General features: G+C 44.4%; 1 protein-coding gene and 2 long non-coding RNA genes across 3 annotated transcripts; 1 reads left to right on the top strand and 2 right to left on the bottom strand.

The window, feature by feature from the left end:
• Positions 1-309: 309 nt before the first annotated feature.
• On the bottom strand, positions 310-19,660 carry LOC138956752 (uncharacterized; the record flags this gene model as incomplete). The annotated part of the gene is made up of 4 exons (XM_070328024.1): positions 310-2,514; positions 10,147-10,511; positions 10,986-11,283; positions 19,414-19,660. Coding segments are annotated over 4 exons (1,344 nt in total), but the record flags the coding sequence as incomplete, so codon positions are not given.
• LOC138956753 (uncharacterized) lies at positions 5,217-6,134 on the bottom strand. The gene is made up of 2 exons (XR_011452783.1): positions 5,992-6,134; positions 5,217-5,490 (listed from the first exon to the last, which is right to left on the bottom strand). It is a non-coding gene; the product is annotated as an uncharacterized lncRNA (long non-coding RNA).
• LOC138956754 (uncharacterized) lies at positions 6,285-8,429 on the top strand. Its single transcript, XR_011452784.1, has 3 exons — positions 6,285-6,424; positions 6,980-7,077; positions 7,745-8,429. It is a non-coding gene; the product is annotated as an uncharacterized lncRNA (long non-coding RNA).
• Positions 19,661-20,373: the final 713 nt, after the last annotated feature.

Consider the following 20,373-nt stretch of genomic DNA (forward strand, 5'->3'; position numbering starts at 1 on the left):
CGAGGGGGAGGGGGGGGGGGGGTTACAACCTGGGGTCCAGGGGTCGGTAGAGGTGGGGTTCTGTGGTAACGCCCCGTGGGGGGGGGGGGGGGGGGGTCTGGGGGGGCAAAGCTGAAGAACTTTAGCTATCTTATAAACAATTTGTGGCTTATGCGTGATTTTAAACACGATCAACAGGTGTCAGCAGCCACTCATTATTTCTTTTAAAGTTAGTATTAAATAATGGCAATTTATCTTCCATGATATCTGCTCCCAACATCATATATACTGAAAGGCATAAATTCTGCAAATAGTGCATTGAACGATTTTGCTCCCAAGCGAAAATCAGATTGAACCTGTAATTTGTAGTTGACATCTTGAGTGTTGGAGCAAATGTTTCACGCTGTCAGCGTGCGCTTTGCAGTATTGCTGATCCAGCCACAGCTCACTGTGCTAATAAAGACAATGGGCTGAACGGGAGACAATAACGTAAAAAAGATAGTGTATGGCCCTATAAAATGCAACTGGCTGTTTGGCTGTATCCAGATATCGCAATCATGCCACGACTTGATGAAGGAGAGAGACAGCAAGCGATTGGGATGCTTAAAGCTGGCCAAAGCATTGAACGTGATGAACACTGAACGTTTTCCGAAATCATTGCGCTTGGACTCAGTCACTTTTTTTGAAAAATTGTCATTTCATGATGTTCTATTCAAAATCAATTAAGCGAAGGTTTATAAACACTAAAATGGCCAATAAATAAAATATTCAAACATTGAAAACATTCACCACTGAGTTGATTTTTTGTGATTTTTTAAAGTTCCGTTTGCGGAATTAATGCCTCTCGGTATAGTATGGTTAGAAAAAAGACATGTCGCATGGGAGTGGCAGTTAAAACTGTACAACAATGATACTGATTAAACAATTAACACTTCCCCCGGCTTTACAGACAGAAACAACAACATTCACAAACGGTTTTGTGTTGTTTTTTTACAGCCGAGGGGGGATTCCGGAACCCCTGTAACCACCCCCCTAATCCGCCCCTGCATCTGACAAAATCCACTTTTATTCCGGTATTTTAAAAATCTTCACCATTACAGTGGTTTCATTGATTTTTACGTAGCATTTGATCCACACGCAAAAAACATTTCTGGGATCACTCAGTCGACTGGTTACCGTACGTGTTTCAACTGCATTTTGAAGTCTTGCAATCTCTGGCACTATTTGAGTTATCAGGATGGAAAGATTACCGATAAAATCACCAAGAAATCGGGTTTTCATCAGACTGCACTCTCTTTTTCAAGTCTAAATGTCAGTACTCTTAGCAGTCAAAATGTTCAAAGACATAAGGTATCCAATTCTCCAACATTGTGATGCAATTCGAGGCTGATGTCAACTGTTTTATTGCAGGTCATCATTTAACAAAAACATCGCTAGAGAGACGTTCATTCTGCGTATGGAGGAGAAAGCATGAAATATTGTCTCCATATTTTCTAATTCCAGTTTTCCCGCAAAAGTTTCTCTTTCTAAGCTAGCATAGATCTGATTTGAAGCAAAAAATACACAGAAATAATGACGTATATTGTAGGTTTGACGTCACAAGACTTGACGAGCTGAATTCTGATCCTTGGAAGATAAAATGAAAACTGCTCCCGTGGTTTGAGTTCGGTTGTTCTTGGTCAATACTTGTTGCTGTTGTTTTTGTTGCTGCGGTTGTTGATGTTGTAGTGGTGGTGGTGGTGGTGGTGGTGGTGGTGGTGTTGTTATTGTTGCTGGTGTTGTTGATGATAACTCTAACCCTAAGTCATGGTGGGGCGGTGATGAAAGTGGCGGTAGCAGCGTTAGAACAGCTGGTTGTTGAGGCGGCGCTGACGATGGTGATGGTGACGTGGGAGGTACAGAGACAGTGGTTGTCGTCGTCGTGGTTGTGGTGGCGGCTGTGATCACTGAGTAGCTGTAGGCGGAGGAAAAAATATTGGTAGTAAGTCGTTGCGGAGATGATGGTGGCGGCGGTGGTCGTCGTCGTAGTGGTGGTGGCAATGAAGGTAATGTGTGTAGTAGCAGTGGTTGTGGAGGGGATCGTGGTGGCGGCAACGGTGGTTCAGGTGGCGGTGGAAGTGGCGGTGGTGACAGGAGGCACGTCCACCATGACGAGCTGTGTGGTACAGCGTGATATTGCATACAGTCTGTCAATAGTATCAAAGTCATCATCACTCCTTCCTTCATTAACCTTGTGCCTGCCTGGCAGCATCACCACCACACGCCGCTCCAAGCCTTGCACATAGTCATAGCGTGTTACTGTGACACGGTCTGTTGCCGCCACCGCCACGTCTTTATGATCTCTCTCACACCTCGCCGTGTTGTGTATCACGTCTTGGTTCCCCAGCACACACACCGGTAAGCCTTCATCACGCAGACCGCGCACCACGCCGCTAGCTCGTGACGTCACTCGGCCTGCGTCATCCTCGATGTCATCCTGTAGTTCTGAACTCCGCGTGATGATGAACACGTCGCGGTAGTTGGGGAGGCTGCTACCTGTGTGGAAAAGACCGTTGTGACCGTTAGAATATTTTTCAGGTGTAGGCAACTGTAAATAAACTGTCTGTCTGTCTCTCTGTCTCTGTCTGTCTCTGTCTGTGTGTGTCTCTCTCTCTCTCTCTCTCTCTCTCTCTCTCTCTCTCTCTCTCTGTGTCTCTGTCTGTGTGTCTCTCTCTGTCTCTGTCTCTCCCTGTCTCTCTGTCTCTGTCTCTCCCTGTCTCTGTCTGTCTCTCTCTCTCTCTCCACATATTCACTCTCTGTGTACAAAAGAAAGTCACAGACACCTATTTCCCGACACACAGACATGACGTTATTATAGTTTGACGTCATTAAAATGACGTAATTCTCTCTTGCTGCTGTGGTCTTGCCCAGCGAACTTGAATTTTCTGTCACTGTGAAATTATTTGACAGGATAAAATGACACGATGGAACTTGGTTTACCCTACCTACCTTTCTACCTACCTACCTACCCAGCCAGCACCCCGATATCGGTCCGATATCGGACCGATATCGGATACGATATCGGGTCGATATCGGATTCCGATATCGGTCCGATATCGGATTGCAAATCGGGTCGATATCGGACCGATATCGGATTACAACATCGGGCCCATATCGACCCGATATCGACCCGATATCGGTCCGATATAGAGAATCGGTATCGGCCTCATATATCAGATCCCGATATCGGCGCGATATCAAATCCCGATGTCAGATTGCAAATTGGGTTGATACCGGGTCGATATCGGATTACGACATTGGTCCGATATCGGTCCGATATCGGTCCCATATTGGTCTGATATTGGTCCGATATAGAGAATCGATATCAGATCCCGATAGCGGACCGATATCGGATTGCAAATCCGGTCGATATCGGACCGATATCGGATTACGACATCGGACCGATATCGACCCGATATCGACCCGATATCGGTCCGATATAGAGAATCGGTATCGGCCTCATATCAGATCCCGATATCGGCGCGATATCAAATCCCGATGTCAGATTGCAAATTGGGTTGATACCGGGTCGATATCGGATTACGACATTGGTCCGATATCGGTACGATATAGAGAATCGATATCGGATCCCGATATCAGATCCCGATATCAGATTGCAAATCAGGTCGATATCAGTTTGATATCGGATCCCGATATCGGACCGATATCGGATCCCGATATCGGACCGATATCGGATTGCAAATCGGGACGATATCGGGTCGATATCGGATTCCGACATTGGACTAATATTGGTCCGATATCGGTACGATATAGAGAATTGATATCGGCCTAACATCGGGAACCAATAATGGACCGATATCGGGAACCGATAAGGGTGGTGCCCTTCTATGGTGCCCTGGTGGTGCCCTTCCGTCAATTCCTTTAAGTTTCAGCTTTGCAACCATACTTCCCCCGGAACCTGAAAACTTTGGTTTCCTGGAAGCTGCCCGCAGAGTCGATGAAGCAAAACCAGCGAATAGTTGGCATTAATTATCTGATCATCTTTGAACCTCTGACTTTACTTCTTGACTAATGAAAACATGCTTCATGCTTGGCAATTGCTTTCGCACTTGTTCGTCTTTGACCTGCACTAAAACTTGCTTTAATCCGTAAATATTAGATTTCTGGCCCAAGAACAGAAGAAAATTTAAAAGGAGACAGAAATGATAAGATGAAGTAGTTGATAAACATTGTCACACAAGTACAAATGAAAGTGAGTCAATAAACATTGTCACACAAGTACAAATGAAAGTGAGTCAAAGGCAGAATGAGAATAATTTAATAACCAACTGTATCATTGAAAACACATAAGTTACCAATGCAACATAAACAAATTACAACTATCAATTAAAATTCAACAGTTAATACAATTAATAACTGACCTTGTGATAAGATAACTCATCCACTGAAATGTCATCCACTCTGCTGCCAAAGGACGGGCTTGAACCCATGACTCACACTGTGTCACAGCATTGCAGAGCAGACCACTAACCAATGGGTCCCCACCGAATAATTATGGAGTGTCACGATTCATGTGACCCATCAAAGTCAAAGTATTTAATTCCATAAGGCGATAGCCCCCTTGGAATAAGGAAATAACAATAACTTCACAAAACGCATGAATCAAATTAACACAAAGGAGACGGGAAAATCGTCGCAAACGGATAACCAGTTATGAAATCAATTATAACTAAATAAGTCTTTCGATTTGCAACAAACAACGGACTGGTCACGCAACGGTTCTGTCCAGTCATGATAATCAAAACAAATGATTGTTACGCTCCAATTCTTCACAAGGGTGGGGAACGGGAAATGTTCAGACCATCTCTTTTATCCTCACGGTGCTTTCCTCGCTCATCCTCTGTAACATATCAGCTAGGTTAGACCATTGATGTTCTTTGTCTCCGTCATATCTGGCATCGTCTGTCACCTTCCGCCTATCAGCGTCACTCGCAACAACATCACTCCGCACCATACAGCCTGAATCTGACACTGTCAGCTGCGATTGAAAGTTGGAGACACACAACGTAGCACCACCGACGCATTTTTTCATGGCCGCCTTTGTCGAACATCAAAAACGCAGTATCGCCATTGTTCAGTCGCCACAACAGTCGGTATTGAACGATGTCAGCCCATTCTCCGACATAATTGCACATAGCATTTGTTCCAAAACAGTAGGCCTAGGGAATCCTTGCAGAGGCATTATATCATATATATGTAGAGGCATTATATCATGTAGAGGCAAAATAACACAAAATGAAGAGAGAGTGAATCCGAGAGGCGTGTTCCTTGCTGGCTGTCAGCACATTAGCACTAATTTTATTTACCATCTTCATCTTAGTCCTCGTTTTCTGTGTTGATCTTCGACATCCTCCCACCATGTAGACGATCCGACAATCCTGTCAACCACTTCGCAAGCACCTGTTCGAATTGCTTGTTGTCGGTTTGAATATGGCGCTTCCTCACGGCCAGCTGCAGTAAAAAGATTAACCGTTATGAGTATGACGCAACAAGATGATCATATAAAATGTTGACATTGTATGAACATGTTTGTGCTTTCATAAGGAGACATGCTGTCTGCAAAACCTCCCTCACCTTTCATTTGTTCTTCACCATTTCTTCCATCACTGGCAGATTTATTTGTCTACATTCAATGTGTGTGTGTGTGTGTGTGTGTGTGTTTGTAGAGAGGTATTTTTATAAATCTGAAAGAATAAAAACTGTTTATTATGCACAACAGAACCATAAAAGGATTCTTAGTTAAAATCACCATTTTATTTTTACAACAACAATAAAGAAAATCAGCAACCACCTAAACACACACAGTGACACAAACACACACAGTGACACACACACACACCTAAGAAACAAACACACTTTTTAGTCTCATATATTCCAAGAGAAAAAAATACATCAAGTCTCAATAATTAGCAAAACTATCTTCCAAGTTCATAGGCATCTAGCGATACTCACTCAACGTTTTACGTGATGCATGATGATCGACTGTTTGGAACACTCTTGAAACCAGTCCAGTTCTGTCTTCCTCCTTCTGTCTTAGTATTGGACTGTCCAGTCAGGATCGTTTCTGATGTTGTATAACATAGTGCTCTAGCAACTGCCTGTTTTCAATCTTCCCAACGCATTTCGCCATTTGTTTACTCAGTAACTGCCGGACAAGTAATTCTGAGTGACCTCCCGTGATCGCCAAGGGACATTACTCTCGGACTTTTCTCTGTCGAATCGAACTCAAGAAAGTTTGTACTGTATTTTTACCGTTTTTAACACTCCTGCAACTTCAAAGCCAGTGTGTCTGCTGATATAAGATAACATGCTGCACTTCAGCATATATCAGGACTACACAATACAGATCTTATGACGCTGAGCGAATGGCAAATGGAACTTTCAGGTAATGTTCTTCTTCCATTTAACGCCCAGGGTCAACGTTCTGACTGTGTGACTTGTGTTGTAAATTCATAATCATATTCATAAGTTCAGAATCCGTTGGCATTGTGATTGTTGACTTATTTTTGATACGAGTCACCAATATCAAAGCAATATCATGCATAACGATTGGAAAGGTGAATTTATCTCTCTTTCTCTTTCTTTCCTGCCTTCTGTCTTTCTAGTTTCTTGCTCTGTCTGTCTTTCTCAGTTTCAGTCTCTCTGTCTGTTTCTCTCTCCCTGTCTGTCTGTCTGTCTGTCTGTCTGTCTCTCTCTCTCTCTCTCTCTCTCTCTCTCTGATATTTTATTTCTCTCTGTCAATCTGATAATTGCCACACATTTTCACACATTTGTTCAATCTCACAGCTTCTGGTCTAATCCATTACTGTACAGTAACATTTATAAGAGATCTCAGAGAGTTATTTTCGAAAATCGTCTTTTCAAAGACACTTAAAACAAGTTTTGATTGACCACTGTTCTCTACTGTAATGCAACTCACACATCAATGCTTTCATTGCAGGGTGGGAGGAATTACCATGAGGATACCAGAAAGCATTCACAGGGATGTAAACTACAAGTTACAACCCTGACAAGTGACATTCTGGCTTTTGAGGCCAAGTAAGTGTGTGTGTGTGTGTATGTGTGTGTGTGTGTGTGTGTGTTTGCAGGTAAAATCCACGTTAACGCTTGATGAATGTTCCAGCAGTCATATTATATTTATAACTGAAAATCATTTATGAGAGAAGGCAGTGTTGTTGTCAGGCTTCGGTCTGGGGTCATTAATACATGCTTATGACGCATTGTTCTAAATCTTGGCTGGTCGACCATCACATCAATTTCGACATAAAGAACTATAAGAGGTCTTCTGACAGAACAATTTGTTGTAGCCGGGACATCTGGACCTATACATATTTTTAGTCCAGGTCCAATTGACATATTATTGTCTTACTCTTACTCAGTCTTAGTCTTGGAAAAAACTTCGGGAAGGTGTTCTGTGTGTGTTGGGGGGAGGGGGGGGGTTGTTATCCATGCCAGGCAGCATTGACTAAGAGCATTTCATTCAAACACAGAAGAATGCTATCAAAGTTAGCATATATATATACACACAAGTAAATTCAACAAATATTGGCATAATGCAAAGACAATGTAAACCTTATTTACCTTCAGTTCTATATTTAGCAAAGAGCATTAACAAAGAAGACATAATTATAGTGTTTACACTGAAGTTCTCAAATCACACTGAATTCTTTATGTTTTAAGATTGTTGCATTCTCTGTCTTTGCAGATGTCATAGCATTTGGAGCAGATCTTCAAAGTCTCCTATTGCAGACATGCCATCGTCTGCACTGGTTGTATCAACAACTTTTTCCAAGGCTGGTGCTGCAGATTTAACAAGTATATATCGTCTGCTGCAAACTCAACATTAACAACTTCTCTGTCTGCTCCTGCTTCGAATTCAACAATTCTTGTTGTCTGGTGCTGCTGCAAAGTGAATGACTTCTTCGTTTGCTGCTGCAGGTTTAACAAGTATATCGTCTGCTGCAAATTCAACAACTTCTTTGTCTGCAGATGACGCTACAAATTCAACAACTTCTGTGTCTGCTCCTGCTTCAAATTCAACAATTCTTTTTATCTGCTGCTGCAAAGTGAATGACTTCTTCCTCTGCTGGTGGTGTTGCAAATAACCTCATCTTTCCTTGTGTCTCTGGCATCATTCGGATACATGTACAAGATACCTAGCTGTGCAAAGACTTTTTTTTTAAACCCAAAAGATGGAATAGAATTGGTAAATTTCTAGGTACAGAACCTAAAAGTGGGATACATGTATCCAAACTCACTTCCAGAAACTTTAGAACTGATTCAACTTCCGACATTTTTATCATGGTTTTATGGTGTGTGTTTTTTTAAATGTACAGTATATATATCATGGAAATGATGAATAAATGTTTAGAACATATTCTCACAACATATTTCTAATGGTTTTATTTATTTGTCTTTTGTTTTGTTTCATGTTAGCATGCACACTTCCTTCTTCTTCTTCTGGATTCGTGGGATGAAACTCCCACGTACACTCGTGTTTTTGCACGAGTGGAATTTTACGTGTATGACCATTTTTATGTGTGGTTCTTTTTATGTTTGCACTCAACATAAAAAACACACGTTTGAATAACTTGAATCTAACCATTATATTGTGCTTTTTATTTGGTAAAATTGACATTAGCCGTAAACGAAAATTAACTTTAATTTAACTTTATATTATGGTTTTGTTTTAATGAACGTTAATTTAATGTTAATTTAACGTTAAATTAACGTAAAAACTAAACGTTTATCTCATGAGCAAACTTGGAATCCAATATCGGACCGATATCGGGCAGATATGGGATATCTTGGTCTGAGGGAGAAAAAAAATTCTAATAAAAAGTTTAATTATAGTTTTATTTTGGTTCTTTGTATCAGACCTATATCCAATATTGGCCCAATGTCGTAATCCTATATCGACCCGATTTGAAATCCGATATCGGGATCCGATATCGACCCGATATCGTATCCCGATATCGGTCCGATATCGGTCCGATATCGGGGTGCTGGCTGGATATCTCGGACCAAGATATATTGGATTCCAAGTTTGCTCATCAGATTAACGTTAAATTAACGTCAACTTTATTGGCCCAATGTCGGAATCCAATATCGGTCCGATATCGACCCGATATCGTATCCGATATTGGTCTGATATCGTGCCAATATTGGTGTGATGGATGGGATTGTATTGGCGATGATGTGAAAACTTGGAATCCAATATCGGACCGATATCAGAATATCTTGGTCCGAGGAAGAAAAAAAAAAAATCTCAATAAAAAATTTAATTATAGTTTTATTTTGGTTCTTTTTATTTTTGCACTCAACGTAAAAAGACACATGTTTAAATAACGTTAATCTAACCATTATATTATGCTTTTTATTTGGTAAAACTGACATTAGCCGTAAACAAAATTAACTTTAATTTAACGTTATATCCGATATCGGTCCGATATCGGTCCGATATCGGATTCCAAGTTTGCTCATCAGATTAACATTAAATTAATGTTAACTTAATTAAAGTAAAAAGTTAACATTAATTTAATGTTAATCTGATGAGCAAACTTGGAATCCGATATCGGTCCGATATCGGTCCGATATCGGATTCCAAGTTTGCTCATCAGATTAACATTGAATTAATGTTAACTTAATTAACGTAAAAAGTTAACATTAATTTAATGTTAATCTGATGAGCAAACTTGGAATCCGATATCGGTCCGATATCGGTCCGATATCGGATTCCAAGTTTGCTCATCAGATTAACATTAAATTAATGTTAACTTAATTAAAGTAAAAAGTTAACATTAATTTAATGTTAATCTGATGAGCAAACTTGGAATCCGATATCGGTCCGATATCGGATATCTTGGTCCGAGATATCCGGTCAAATCCGATATCGGACCGATATCGACCCGATATCGTGTGCTGACTGGGTATATATCTACCTACCTACCTACCTATCTACCTATCTACCTACATATCCATCTACCTACCTACATACCTACCTTCCTATGTGTATCTATCTACCTACCTCCCTCACTCCCTCCCTCCCTACCTATCTATCTACCTACCTATCTATTTATCTATCTATATGTGACCTTCACAACTCACCCCCACTGCCCACACCAAGACGGAGCAGCTCGGCGGCGACCTCCTTACCGCACTGTTGGCACTCTACTGGCCACCGACCTCTGTGAGCGTTGCCATGGTGACTCAGCCGTATCACGCGCAGTCCGTCTCCAGGGGCAGGTACACCGCTGTCGCTGTAGTTGTGGACAAGACCTTGGTACCTGTCAACCGCTGTCTGTACCTCCCGCAGCACGGAGGGAGCACAGCGGAGAGGGACGGTGAGCGGTTCAGGCCGCAGTGATGGGGGGATGGCGTCGTGACGAACACCTGCCGCCCACAGGTGCAGGCCGGGAACGCTCTCCGCCAGGCGGGCCACCAGTGTAGTGAGGCGTGGACCATGCACAGCACTGTGACACAGAATGGAGACACGTTGTGAGAGATGTGTGTCTGGCTGGGAGGAACGTGTCACACTCATACCACACGGAACAGCTGGGTGAGGTTCGTGAGGACACACACACACACACACACACACACACACACACACACACACACACACACGCACGCACACAAACACGATGACACACGCACGCACACACGAACGCATGCACATGCGACCGTGCACACGCTCGCAAACTGATAGTGCATGCACTCGCACACACAAACACGCGCACACACACACACACACACACACACACACACACACACACACACACATACACACACACACACGCGCGCGCGCGCAAAGACACAAGCACTCACATGCACACATATATACACACTCGCGCGCCCGCGCATGCACACACACACACACACACACACACACACACACACACTCACACACACATAATTTTTTTATGTAACACAAAACCGTAAAGACCAACCTGCTGTCAAAGTCCGCCTCATCCAACAGAACGTGCAACTGTCCGTCCGCCTTGACTCGCGCCAAGAGGTCGGTGACGGCCTGTTGCACGTCCGTCTCCCTGTTGAAGAAGTTGTAATGATGACGAACGACGGCGCCTGGTGTTGGGGGAGGTGTCGGGTCCGCGCTCAGAGCCATTTCTAGCTGCCCTGCTACCATCCTGCTGGCAGCCCGGGAATCGTTGTCTGTCGACACCACTTGCACGTCGTGGCCCTGAAGCAGCCACCTCCCTCCCTGCAGTACCAGCAGCACCGTCTTTCCTGTTGAAACACAAAACTCAACATCAGAAACACGACAACAATAATGTCTCTGAAAATACTCACTGCAGGAAAAACTTTCTCTTTGTGTTGAGTGGTTTAACGCTTTAGTTTCAAGCCTTTTTCTGAGGCAAATGATTCTGTTTTCTTCAGTTCATCACAGTTACAGTAAAATCAGAGGACAAAGACAAAATGCACCAAGTAATGGGACAAACTGAAATCGTTGCTTCCAGTGACTTAAAATAAAACAAACACGTCATACCCAATACGTCAAGTCTTCAACGAAGACGTCATTTCAAAATTCAAGAAAAGCTGAAGCAATGCCAATGTAAAGATACGAAGGCCCAATGTCATACGTTTATAAACACTGCATATCGAGGCATATTTACATTGCTGTTATTAGTTTAAAAATTGTACAGCAAGATGAGTGCAAAATGTGAAGTCTGTAAGATTGCTACATTGAGAGTTATTAAACTGCAAAAACCGGCACGGTGGCCTAGTGGTAAGGCGTCCGCCCCGTGATCGGGAGGTCGTGGGTTCGAACCCCGGCCGGGTCATACCTAAGACTTTAAAATTGGCAATCTAGTGGCTGCTCCGCCCGGCGTCTGGCATTATGGGGTTAGTGCTAGGACTGGTTGGTCCGGTGTCAGAATAATGTGACTGGGTGAGACATGAAGCCTGTGCTGCGACTTCTGTCTTGTGTGTGGCGCACGTTATATGTCAAAGCAGCACCGCCCTGACATGGCCCCTTGTGGTCGGCTGGGCGTTAAGCAAACAAACAAACAAACAATATTAAACTGTAAAAGCAGGCTAAACTCCAAATTGTTAAAAAAAAAACTTGAAGTCCCTTGTACAGGCTGACACAATCAAAAAGACAAGAACCAATGATTGTCACCTTATCACCTTATCTTTTTTTAGTTAGGACAAAAACTATGTTTCGTAGTATGCTCCTGTGGGCAAAAACTATTTCAAAAGTTGAAACATGTATTGTTTCTCTTTTGCTAGAAAAAGTCGGTAGACCCCCCCCCCCCCCAACACCCCCACCCCCCTCAACACCCCCACCCCACCCCCTCAACACCCCCCAATCCCCACCCCCACCCCATATACATACATTTTTGTTCTCTTAGTTGCCTGTTCACTAGACTCAGACGCACCTTAGCAGTAAACAAAGCCCTGTGCATAAGTGAACGGTTCAGATCATGGGTAAAATGGACCCTTCCATATTAAAATGCTCATTTTAAAGCCACCTTTTGACATTATAAGAAGAAAAAGCATTCTACACTGCTAAGCTTGCAATGAACAATAAAAAAAATAAAAAAAAGAACCAACAACATTGCTTTGTATGTGTGGAATGTTAACACATTTTTAAAAAAACCAAAAAAAGGCGGAAAAGGGCGACAGATTTGTTGCACAGCGACAGTACACTTGTTCAACCCAGGCCAGTACCTTCATACATGACAGAAGAAAGCAACGGAGACCTGAATACCACAGTCTTATTGTTCCTGGACGTGCCTGAGTGATAATCTGATGCAGTTAACTATCTTTTGAAACATTATAGCACTCAGAAGATTTGTCTTCCGCTCATAAGTTTCGTGTCACACGGCATGGGCAAAATTGAGGTAGGTCCATTATTGCAGAAAATAACTAACAACAAAGAAAAGTCATTTTTAGCATAGAAATGAGAAGGTTTACCATAATAATGTGCTTAAAACAAGACAAGCATCGTAGTGTCGGCAGAACACGACTCTCGTTAAGTCAAATGTCACAGCGTTATGAACAGAAGATTGTGTTCTAACGCTGCAGTAAACGAACATTTTATTGACAAATTGCTGTCTCTATCATAATTCGCGCCCACAGACTTTTAACATATCTGTGCCCTGTTTCTTACAGGCGAGAAATCGCGAGTTTGGCGAGGAAGTACCGTTTTTTACAGGCGAGACTTGGCGAGTGACGCGAGTTTGGCGAGGAAGTACCGTTTTTTACAGGCGAGAATCGGCGAGTGACGCGAATTTGGCGAGGAAGTGCCGTTTCTTACAGGCGAAAATCGGCGAGTGACGCGAGTTTGGCGAGGAAGTACCGTTTCTTGGGCAATTCTCGCCGCGAGGGACGCTAGAATTCTCGCCGCGAAGGCTAGGTAGCCTTGAGCTTGCCCGCTTGGCGAGAAAACATGGCAGTGCGGCCGCAATGTTTTCTCGCCAAGCGAGCAAAACCAAAGCTACCTAGCGTTCACGGCGAGAATCCTAGCGCCCCTCGCGGTGAGAATTGCTCAAGAAACGGTACTTCCTCGCCCCACCCGCCAATTCTCGCTATAAGAAACGGGGGCCTGAATGTTTGTTCGCGTCACACTCATCCAACATGTTATGAACGTGAGATTTTTTGGGTGACGTTCTTTTTTCGACTTTTGCGCTGTCGCAATCAAGCTGGAACATTGCCAAAGGTAAGACATGTTTCTTCTATTATATACGAATCATTTATTGCGACTGAATTCTATTAAATACATTTCAGCACTTGCAGATACGTGACTTGTAATGTTCTGTGATTCGTGAATTCATATCTGACAAAGTAACGCCTGTTTTTGTTGTTCTGTTGCGTTTATATGTCATGTCAAAACATGAATTGCCTTCTGCTCGTCAAACGGACATTAAATATTGTGTGCAGTTGTTATCAGCACAACACAAAACTTAAATACCTTGGTGTTTCTCATCAGAACAATTAAATACAGGTGGGTGGGTGTGACACCTTTGTGACGATGACAGGTGGGTGGGTGTGACACCTTTGTGACGATGACAGGTGGGTGGGTGTGACACCTTTGTGACGATGACAGGTGGGTGGGTGTGACACCTTTGTGACGATGCAGTACAGGTGGGTGGGTGTGACAACTTTGTGACGATGCAGTACAGGTGGGTGGGTGTGACAACTTTGTGACGATGCAGTACAGGTGGGTGGGTGTGACAACTTTGTGACGATGCAGTACAGGTGGGTGGGTGCGACAAAACTGTGTGACGATGCAATACAGGTGGGTGAGTGTGACACAACTTTGTGACAATGCAGTACAGGTGTGCGGGTGTGACACAACTTTGTGACAATGCAGTACAGGTGTGCGGGTGTGACACAACTTTGTGACAATGCAGTACAGGTGTGCAGGTGTGACACAACTTTGTGACAATGCAGTACAGGTGGACGAGTGTGACACAATTTTGTGACAATGTAGTACAGGTGGGCGGGTGTGACACAACTTTGTGACAATGCAGTACAGGTGGGCGAGTGTGACACAACTTTGTAACAATGTAGTACAGATGGGCGAGTGTGACACAACTGTGTGACAATGTAGTACAGGTAGGCAGGTGTGACACAACTTTGTGACAATGCAGTACAGGTAGGCAGGTGTGACACAACTTTGTGACAATGCAGTACAGGTGGGCGGGTGTGGGCGTTGTGAACAGTCAAGCTGCATGCAGGCATTTCAACCTGCAGGTACCAAAACTACGTAATGAGTTCTACCTTCCAGGGGGATTCCCACCGCACTTGGTGGAGGGAGTAGAAGGGATGACGGGGGGGGGGGGGGGGGAGAGAATGGGACTGTCCCAATTGTGTTGCTACCACTGTGCAGTCTGGGGCATACACGATTTGATAGTCTAAACAGTGTATGCGAAACATAACATAAACAGGAAGTGACGAGGCCAGGTCGGGCGGCCACGGTCTTTTACCGTGTTTATATATCCAATTCAAACAATCAACTTTTTGCAAGCACAGACTAGCTATGGAGCAGCGCTTGGCTAACCGCTTCTCCTCTACTTCCACTTTTCATCTCAACGCTAGTTGTTGTTGTTGTTTTTGTTGTTGTTGTTGTACATGATGATGGTTTTTTTTTCAGTAACCGTGCCCTTTTAAACATCATTCATCATCATCATCATCATCATCATCAGCAGCAGCAGCAGCAGCAGCATCAGCATCATCATCAGCATCATCACCATTATCATCATCATTATCATCATCATCATCATCATCGTCGTCGTCGTCGTCGTCATCATCATCATCACCATCACCATCATTATCATCATCATCATCATCATCATCATCATCATCATCTCCTCTCCATTTACTCCTTCAGTCACATTCTGGAACACACATACCCTCGGAAACACACTCTTACACACACACACACACACACACACACACACACACACACATACACAGCGCGTGCACACGCACGTACGTACACACTCACACACACACACACACACACACACACATACACACACACAACACACACGCACACACACACGCACGCACAAAGAAACACACACACACACACACACACGCACGCACGTACGCAAACACACGTACACACACACACACACACACACACACACACACACACACACACACACACACAAATACACTTGGGCTCGCGGGAAGCCCCACTCAGTGCAGCCACGGTGAACGTGACCAGTTGAGGCAGCGCGCAATTATTGCAACAACAGAACTAGGTGACCTCGGGGTTCCCCTGACTATGTTTAGTGACAGGAAATTCCGCAGGAATGTGGCGGGGAGTTTTACTGGGGAGCATTTTGTATTGTGTGACTTTGTTTAATTCTTTATCTGTGTGTGTTTACGCTTAAAATAGCACCAGTTTGATGATTGATTTAAAAGAAAAAGACTTCTAAAGTATGTGTGCTTTGTGTGATGAGTCTCTGAGCTTTAAAACAGCGAGAAATTAGCATGTTCTTCAGATAAATAATGATGTCTGCAGTTAGGCTATTGACAGGCGGGTGTGACACAACTTTGTGACAATGCAGTACAGGTGGGCGGGTGTGGGCGGGTGGGAAACAACTGTGTGACAATGCAGTACTTGTGGGAGGGTGTGACACAACTGTGTGACAATGCAGTACAGATTGGCTGGTGTGGGCGGGTGTGACACAACTGTGTGACAATGCAGTACAGGTGGGCGGGTGTAGGTGGGTGTAACACAACTCTGTGACAATGCTGTACAGATGGGCGGGTGAGGGTGTGTGTGACACAACTATGTAACAATGCAGTACAGATAGGCGGGTGTGACTCAACTTTGTGACAATGCAGTACAGGTACGTGAGCGGGTGTGACACAACTTCGTGACAATGCGGTACAGGTGGGCGGGTGAGACACAACTTTGTGACAATGCAGTACAAGTGGGCGGGTGTGACACAACGTTGTGACAATGCAGTACAGGTAGGCGGGTGTGACAAAACTTTGTGACAATGCAGTACAGGTAAGCGGGTGTGACACAACTTTGTGACAATGCAGTACAGGTAAGCGGGTGTGACACAACGTTGTGACAATGCAGTACAGATGGCGGGTGTGACACAACTTTGTGACAATGCAGTACAGGTAGGCAGGTGTGACACAACTTTGTGACAATGCAGTACAGGTAAGCGGGTGTGACACAACGTTGTGACAATGCAGTTCAGGTAGGCGGGTGTGACACAACTTTGTGACAATGCAGTACAGGTAAGCGGGTGTGACACAACGTTGTGACAATGCAGTACAGGTAGACGGGTGTGACACAACTTTGTGACAATGCAGTACAGGTTAAGCGGGTGTGACACAACTTTGTGACAATGCAGTACAGGTAAGCGGGTGTGACACAACGTTGTGACAATGCAGTACAGGTAGACGGGTGTGACACAACTTTGTGACAATGCAGTACAGGTTAAGCGGGTGTGACACAACTTTGTGACAATGCAGTACAGGTATTTTGATGCAAGCATGTATATGTGCTCTTTGATGAGTATTTTCCTTTTCATCTGAAACAAATTGTATTAGTTGTATATCGTGTTGTGTTTCTGATTGAACTTGTACATTGAACGTGTAAAGCGCTTCGAGCTGTGGAGAAGCGCTATATAAATGGCAAAACAACGACTTCCAGTCATCTCACTTTTCTGAGAGACTGTCAGCGAGCTAAACTTATCCCCAAGGGGTTTCGTTTGACTCACTCTCCGGCTGATCGCTCTGACTCGTTCCTGCTGAATGACACTAACCGCTGCCTCGCAGCTGCCAGTCAACACCTTATCTCTGCTCAGATCAAAGCGCTTGATCGTAAATGACGTGGTCTCTAGGTCAAACTATGCACCCTTCAGCGACAACTAGTCACTGTCTTTCCTCCTCCCACTGTCCATGTTGTGAAACAGATTGTTCACACGCACAACCAGATGACTTTCAACAACTGCAAAAACACTAAGACTAAAAAACTGTGTGCACTCAAAGACACCACACCTGCCGCTGCCCAACAGCCTTCATCCCCCCATTCATCGTCTGCGTCTGTTCACTCTGCTAACGTGGATCCCAACCCGCGCGTAGTTTGTATCCCAGATACACTTACTTTATCAGAGGATGAACGCTCAGTCCTGTCCAAAGGACTCAAGTTTGTTCCTTTAACCAAAACCACAAGCAAGTACAAAACACTCCTTGACTGTGAGCGGTTTTTTCCGTACTCTCAGATGGATGGCTGTGTTAGGTTCAGTCCCTAGACCTCCTACATCACAGGACATCTTCATTCAACTCTTCCAACCAGGCAGCCGCAACCTTCCATCATGTGGCAAGTCTGCCTATGTTGAACTATACATTTCACAATGTCAGGCAGACATCAAAGCTCTTAAACCCAAACCCATCAAACAAAGCAACCTCTCTGAATCAGAACTTGTCGCCCTCAAGTCCTTACAACAAAGATCTGACATCGTCATAAAACCAGCAGATAAAGGAGGGGCCGTTGTGGTTTGGGACCGCGGCATGTACATCCAAGAAGCCAATCGGCAGCTCCACAACACTACTGCTTATAATCCCTAACGGAACCGACACTTCCGTCAGACAAAAATATTCATTGCCCAGACCATTAAAACTGCTATCACACAAAACAAGCTTCCTCCTACTGCAAAACACTTGAACAAGTCTCAAGTTCAACAACCCAAATTGTACCTCTTGCCCAAGATACACAAACCTGACTCTCCAGGCAGACCTATTGTGTCCGCTTGCAGTTGCCCCACTGAGCATCTGTCTCAGTACCTCGACCATCTCTTGCAACCAATCGTTCAGACACTGCCTTCATACATCAAAGACACCACTCATGCGCTTCACCTTCTGGGTGAAATCAACAACAACCCTTCTTTTCATCCCAACCTTCTGTTCACCATGGATGTGTGTTCTCTGTATACCTCCATCCCTCATTCCGACGGACTTCAAGCACTTCAGTTCTTCCTGGACAATCGTTCTGTTCGCGACCCACCCACTCCGATCCTCCTCCGTCTCGCGGAGCTTGTCCTCACGCTCAATACTTTTGAGGTTGATGGACAAGTCTTTCATCAGATAACTGGTGTCGCCATGGGCACTAAATTGGGACCTTCCTATGCTTGCCTATTCATGGGCCACCTGGAATCCCAGATTCGTTCCACTTACACTGGACCTCAGCCTGAACTGTGCAAACGCTACATCGATGATTGCCTCGGTGCCACCTCTCTCTCGTTGTCTGACCTCACTGATTACATACACTTTGTCAGTAACTACCATCCCTCCATCAAATTCACCTTTGATATCTCTCCTTCCGCAGTCGCCTTTCTGGATTTGAACATTTCCCTGTCTGATAGCATTCTTTCCACCAGTGTTCATTACAAAGACACTGATGCTCACACCTACCTTACTTTCCATTCCTCTCACCCTTCTTCCACCATCCAGAGCATTCCATTTTCCCAGTTTCTCAGACTGCGCCGCATCTGTTCTGACACAGATGACTTTGAAGAAAAAGCAGCAGAAATGTCTGACTTCTTCCTTCAACGTGACTACCCATCCAGCCTCTTGAATGTGGCCTTACATAAAGTTCGTCGTATACCGAGACAAGCAGCCATCATCCACCTCAGACAGATCAGACAGACCTGTGGCAGTTCTGACCCACCATCCCCACAACCTACCTGTTCGCCACATTTTGAAAACCAATTGGTTCATCCTTAAGTCTAGCCCCTCTGTTGGTGAAACGTTCAGCCTGCCACCCTTGTTGGCCTCTCGACGGGACTGCAACCTTCGAGACTCCCTGGTTCGATCCTCTCTTCGTTCGCCAGTTCCCCTACAACCCGGCACACACGCATGCCAGAACCCTCGTTGCCACACCTGCCCCCACATTTGCCATTCTACCACTCTGACCGGCCCCCAAAACGATTTCAACATTAAACGCACGTTCTCTTGCACCAGCCGCAATCTCATCTGTGCCATATCCTGTCTCAAATGCCCCAAAGTACTCTACATTGGTGAGACCGAAAGAACCCTCTCTACCCGCTTCACCGAACATCTGGCAGATATTCGGCATCGCCGCTGTAGGTCTGTTGCCCAACATTTCAACAGCAGCAACCACACCTCCCTGGATGCACGTGTGAAAGGTGTCTGGCAAATGTACAGCACCTCCACAGACAGAAAACAAGTCGAGTCCGAATTCATATTATCCCTGGGCACATCCACACCTGACGGTTTGAATGCGAAGATGTGATCTACATGTATTCCCCAAACATACTGTGGATTTACGGTAGGCCTACGTGTGTGTGTGTGTTTGTGTGTGAATGTGTGTGTGTGTGTGTGTGTGTGTGTGTGTGTGTGTGTGTTTATTTGTGTATTCATGTGTTTGGTTGTGTGTGTGTGTGTGTATGTGTGCGTGCGTACGTTTCCTCCCCCCCCCCCTCCCCCCTTTTTTCCCCCCTCCCCTTTTATGAATGTGTATCACTTTTAGTCTTGTATGCCTGTGCCCATGACATCATCCAACCAGTTCTCTCCCCTTTCATTCATTTCCGTTCCTAGAGTTCCTCCCATTTTTTGCGTGTTTCCCCTCCATTTTCTTTCAAACCTTGTTCGTTCCGTGTTGCGTCTGCTTTTTGTTGTCTTATGTGTTCTTGTTTTTCCTGATGAAGCTTCCATAAGCGAAAATTCTTACCGTCTTGTCTCGTTCTTGTATCGGTGAGCACAGTATTCCTTTGTTTTTTAACTCCATTATTATCATGAAATAAATGTCCATTATCATAGGCGGGTGTGACCAAACTTTGTGACAATGCAGTACAGGCAGGCGGGTGGGGGGGGGGGGGG

This window comes from Littorina saxatilis, unplaced genomic scaffold (genome assembly GCF_037325665.1).
Source record: "Littorina saxatilis isolate snail1 unplaced genomic scaffold, US_GU_Lsax_2.0 scaffold_1222, whole genome shotgun sequence".
In the NCBI taxonomy this organism is placed as follows: Eukaryota; Metazoa; Mollusca; class Gastropoda; order Littorinimorpha; family Littorinidae; genus Littorina; species Littorina saxatilis.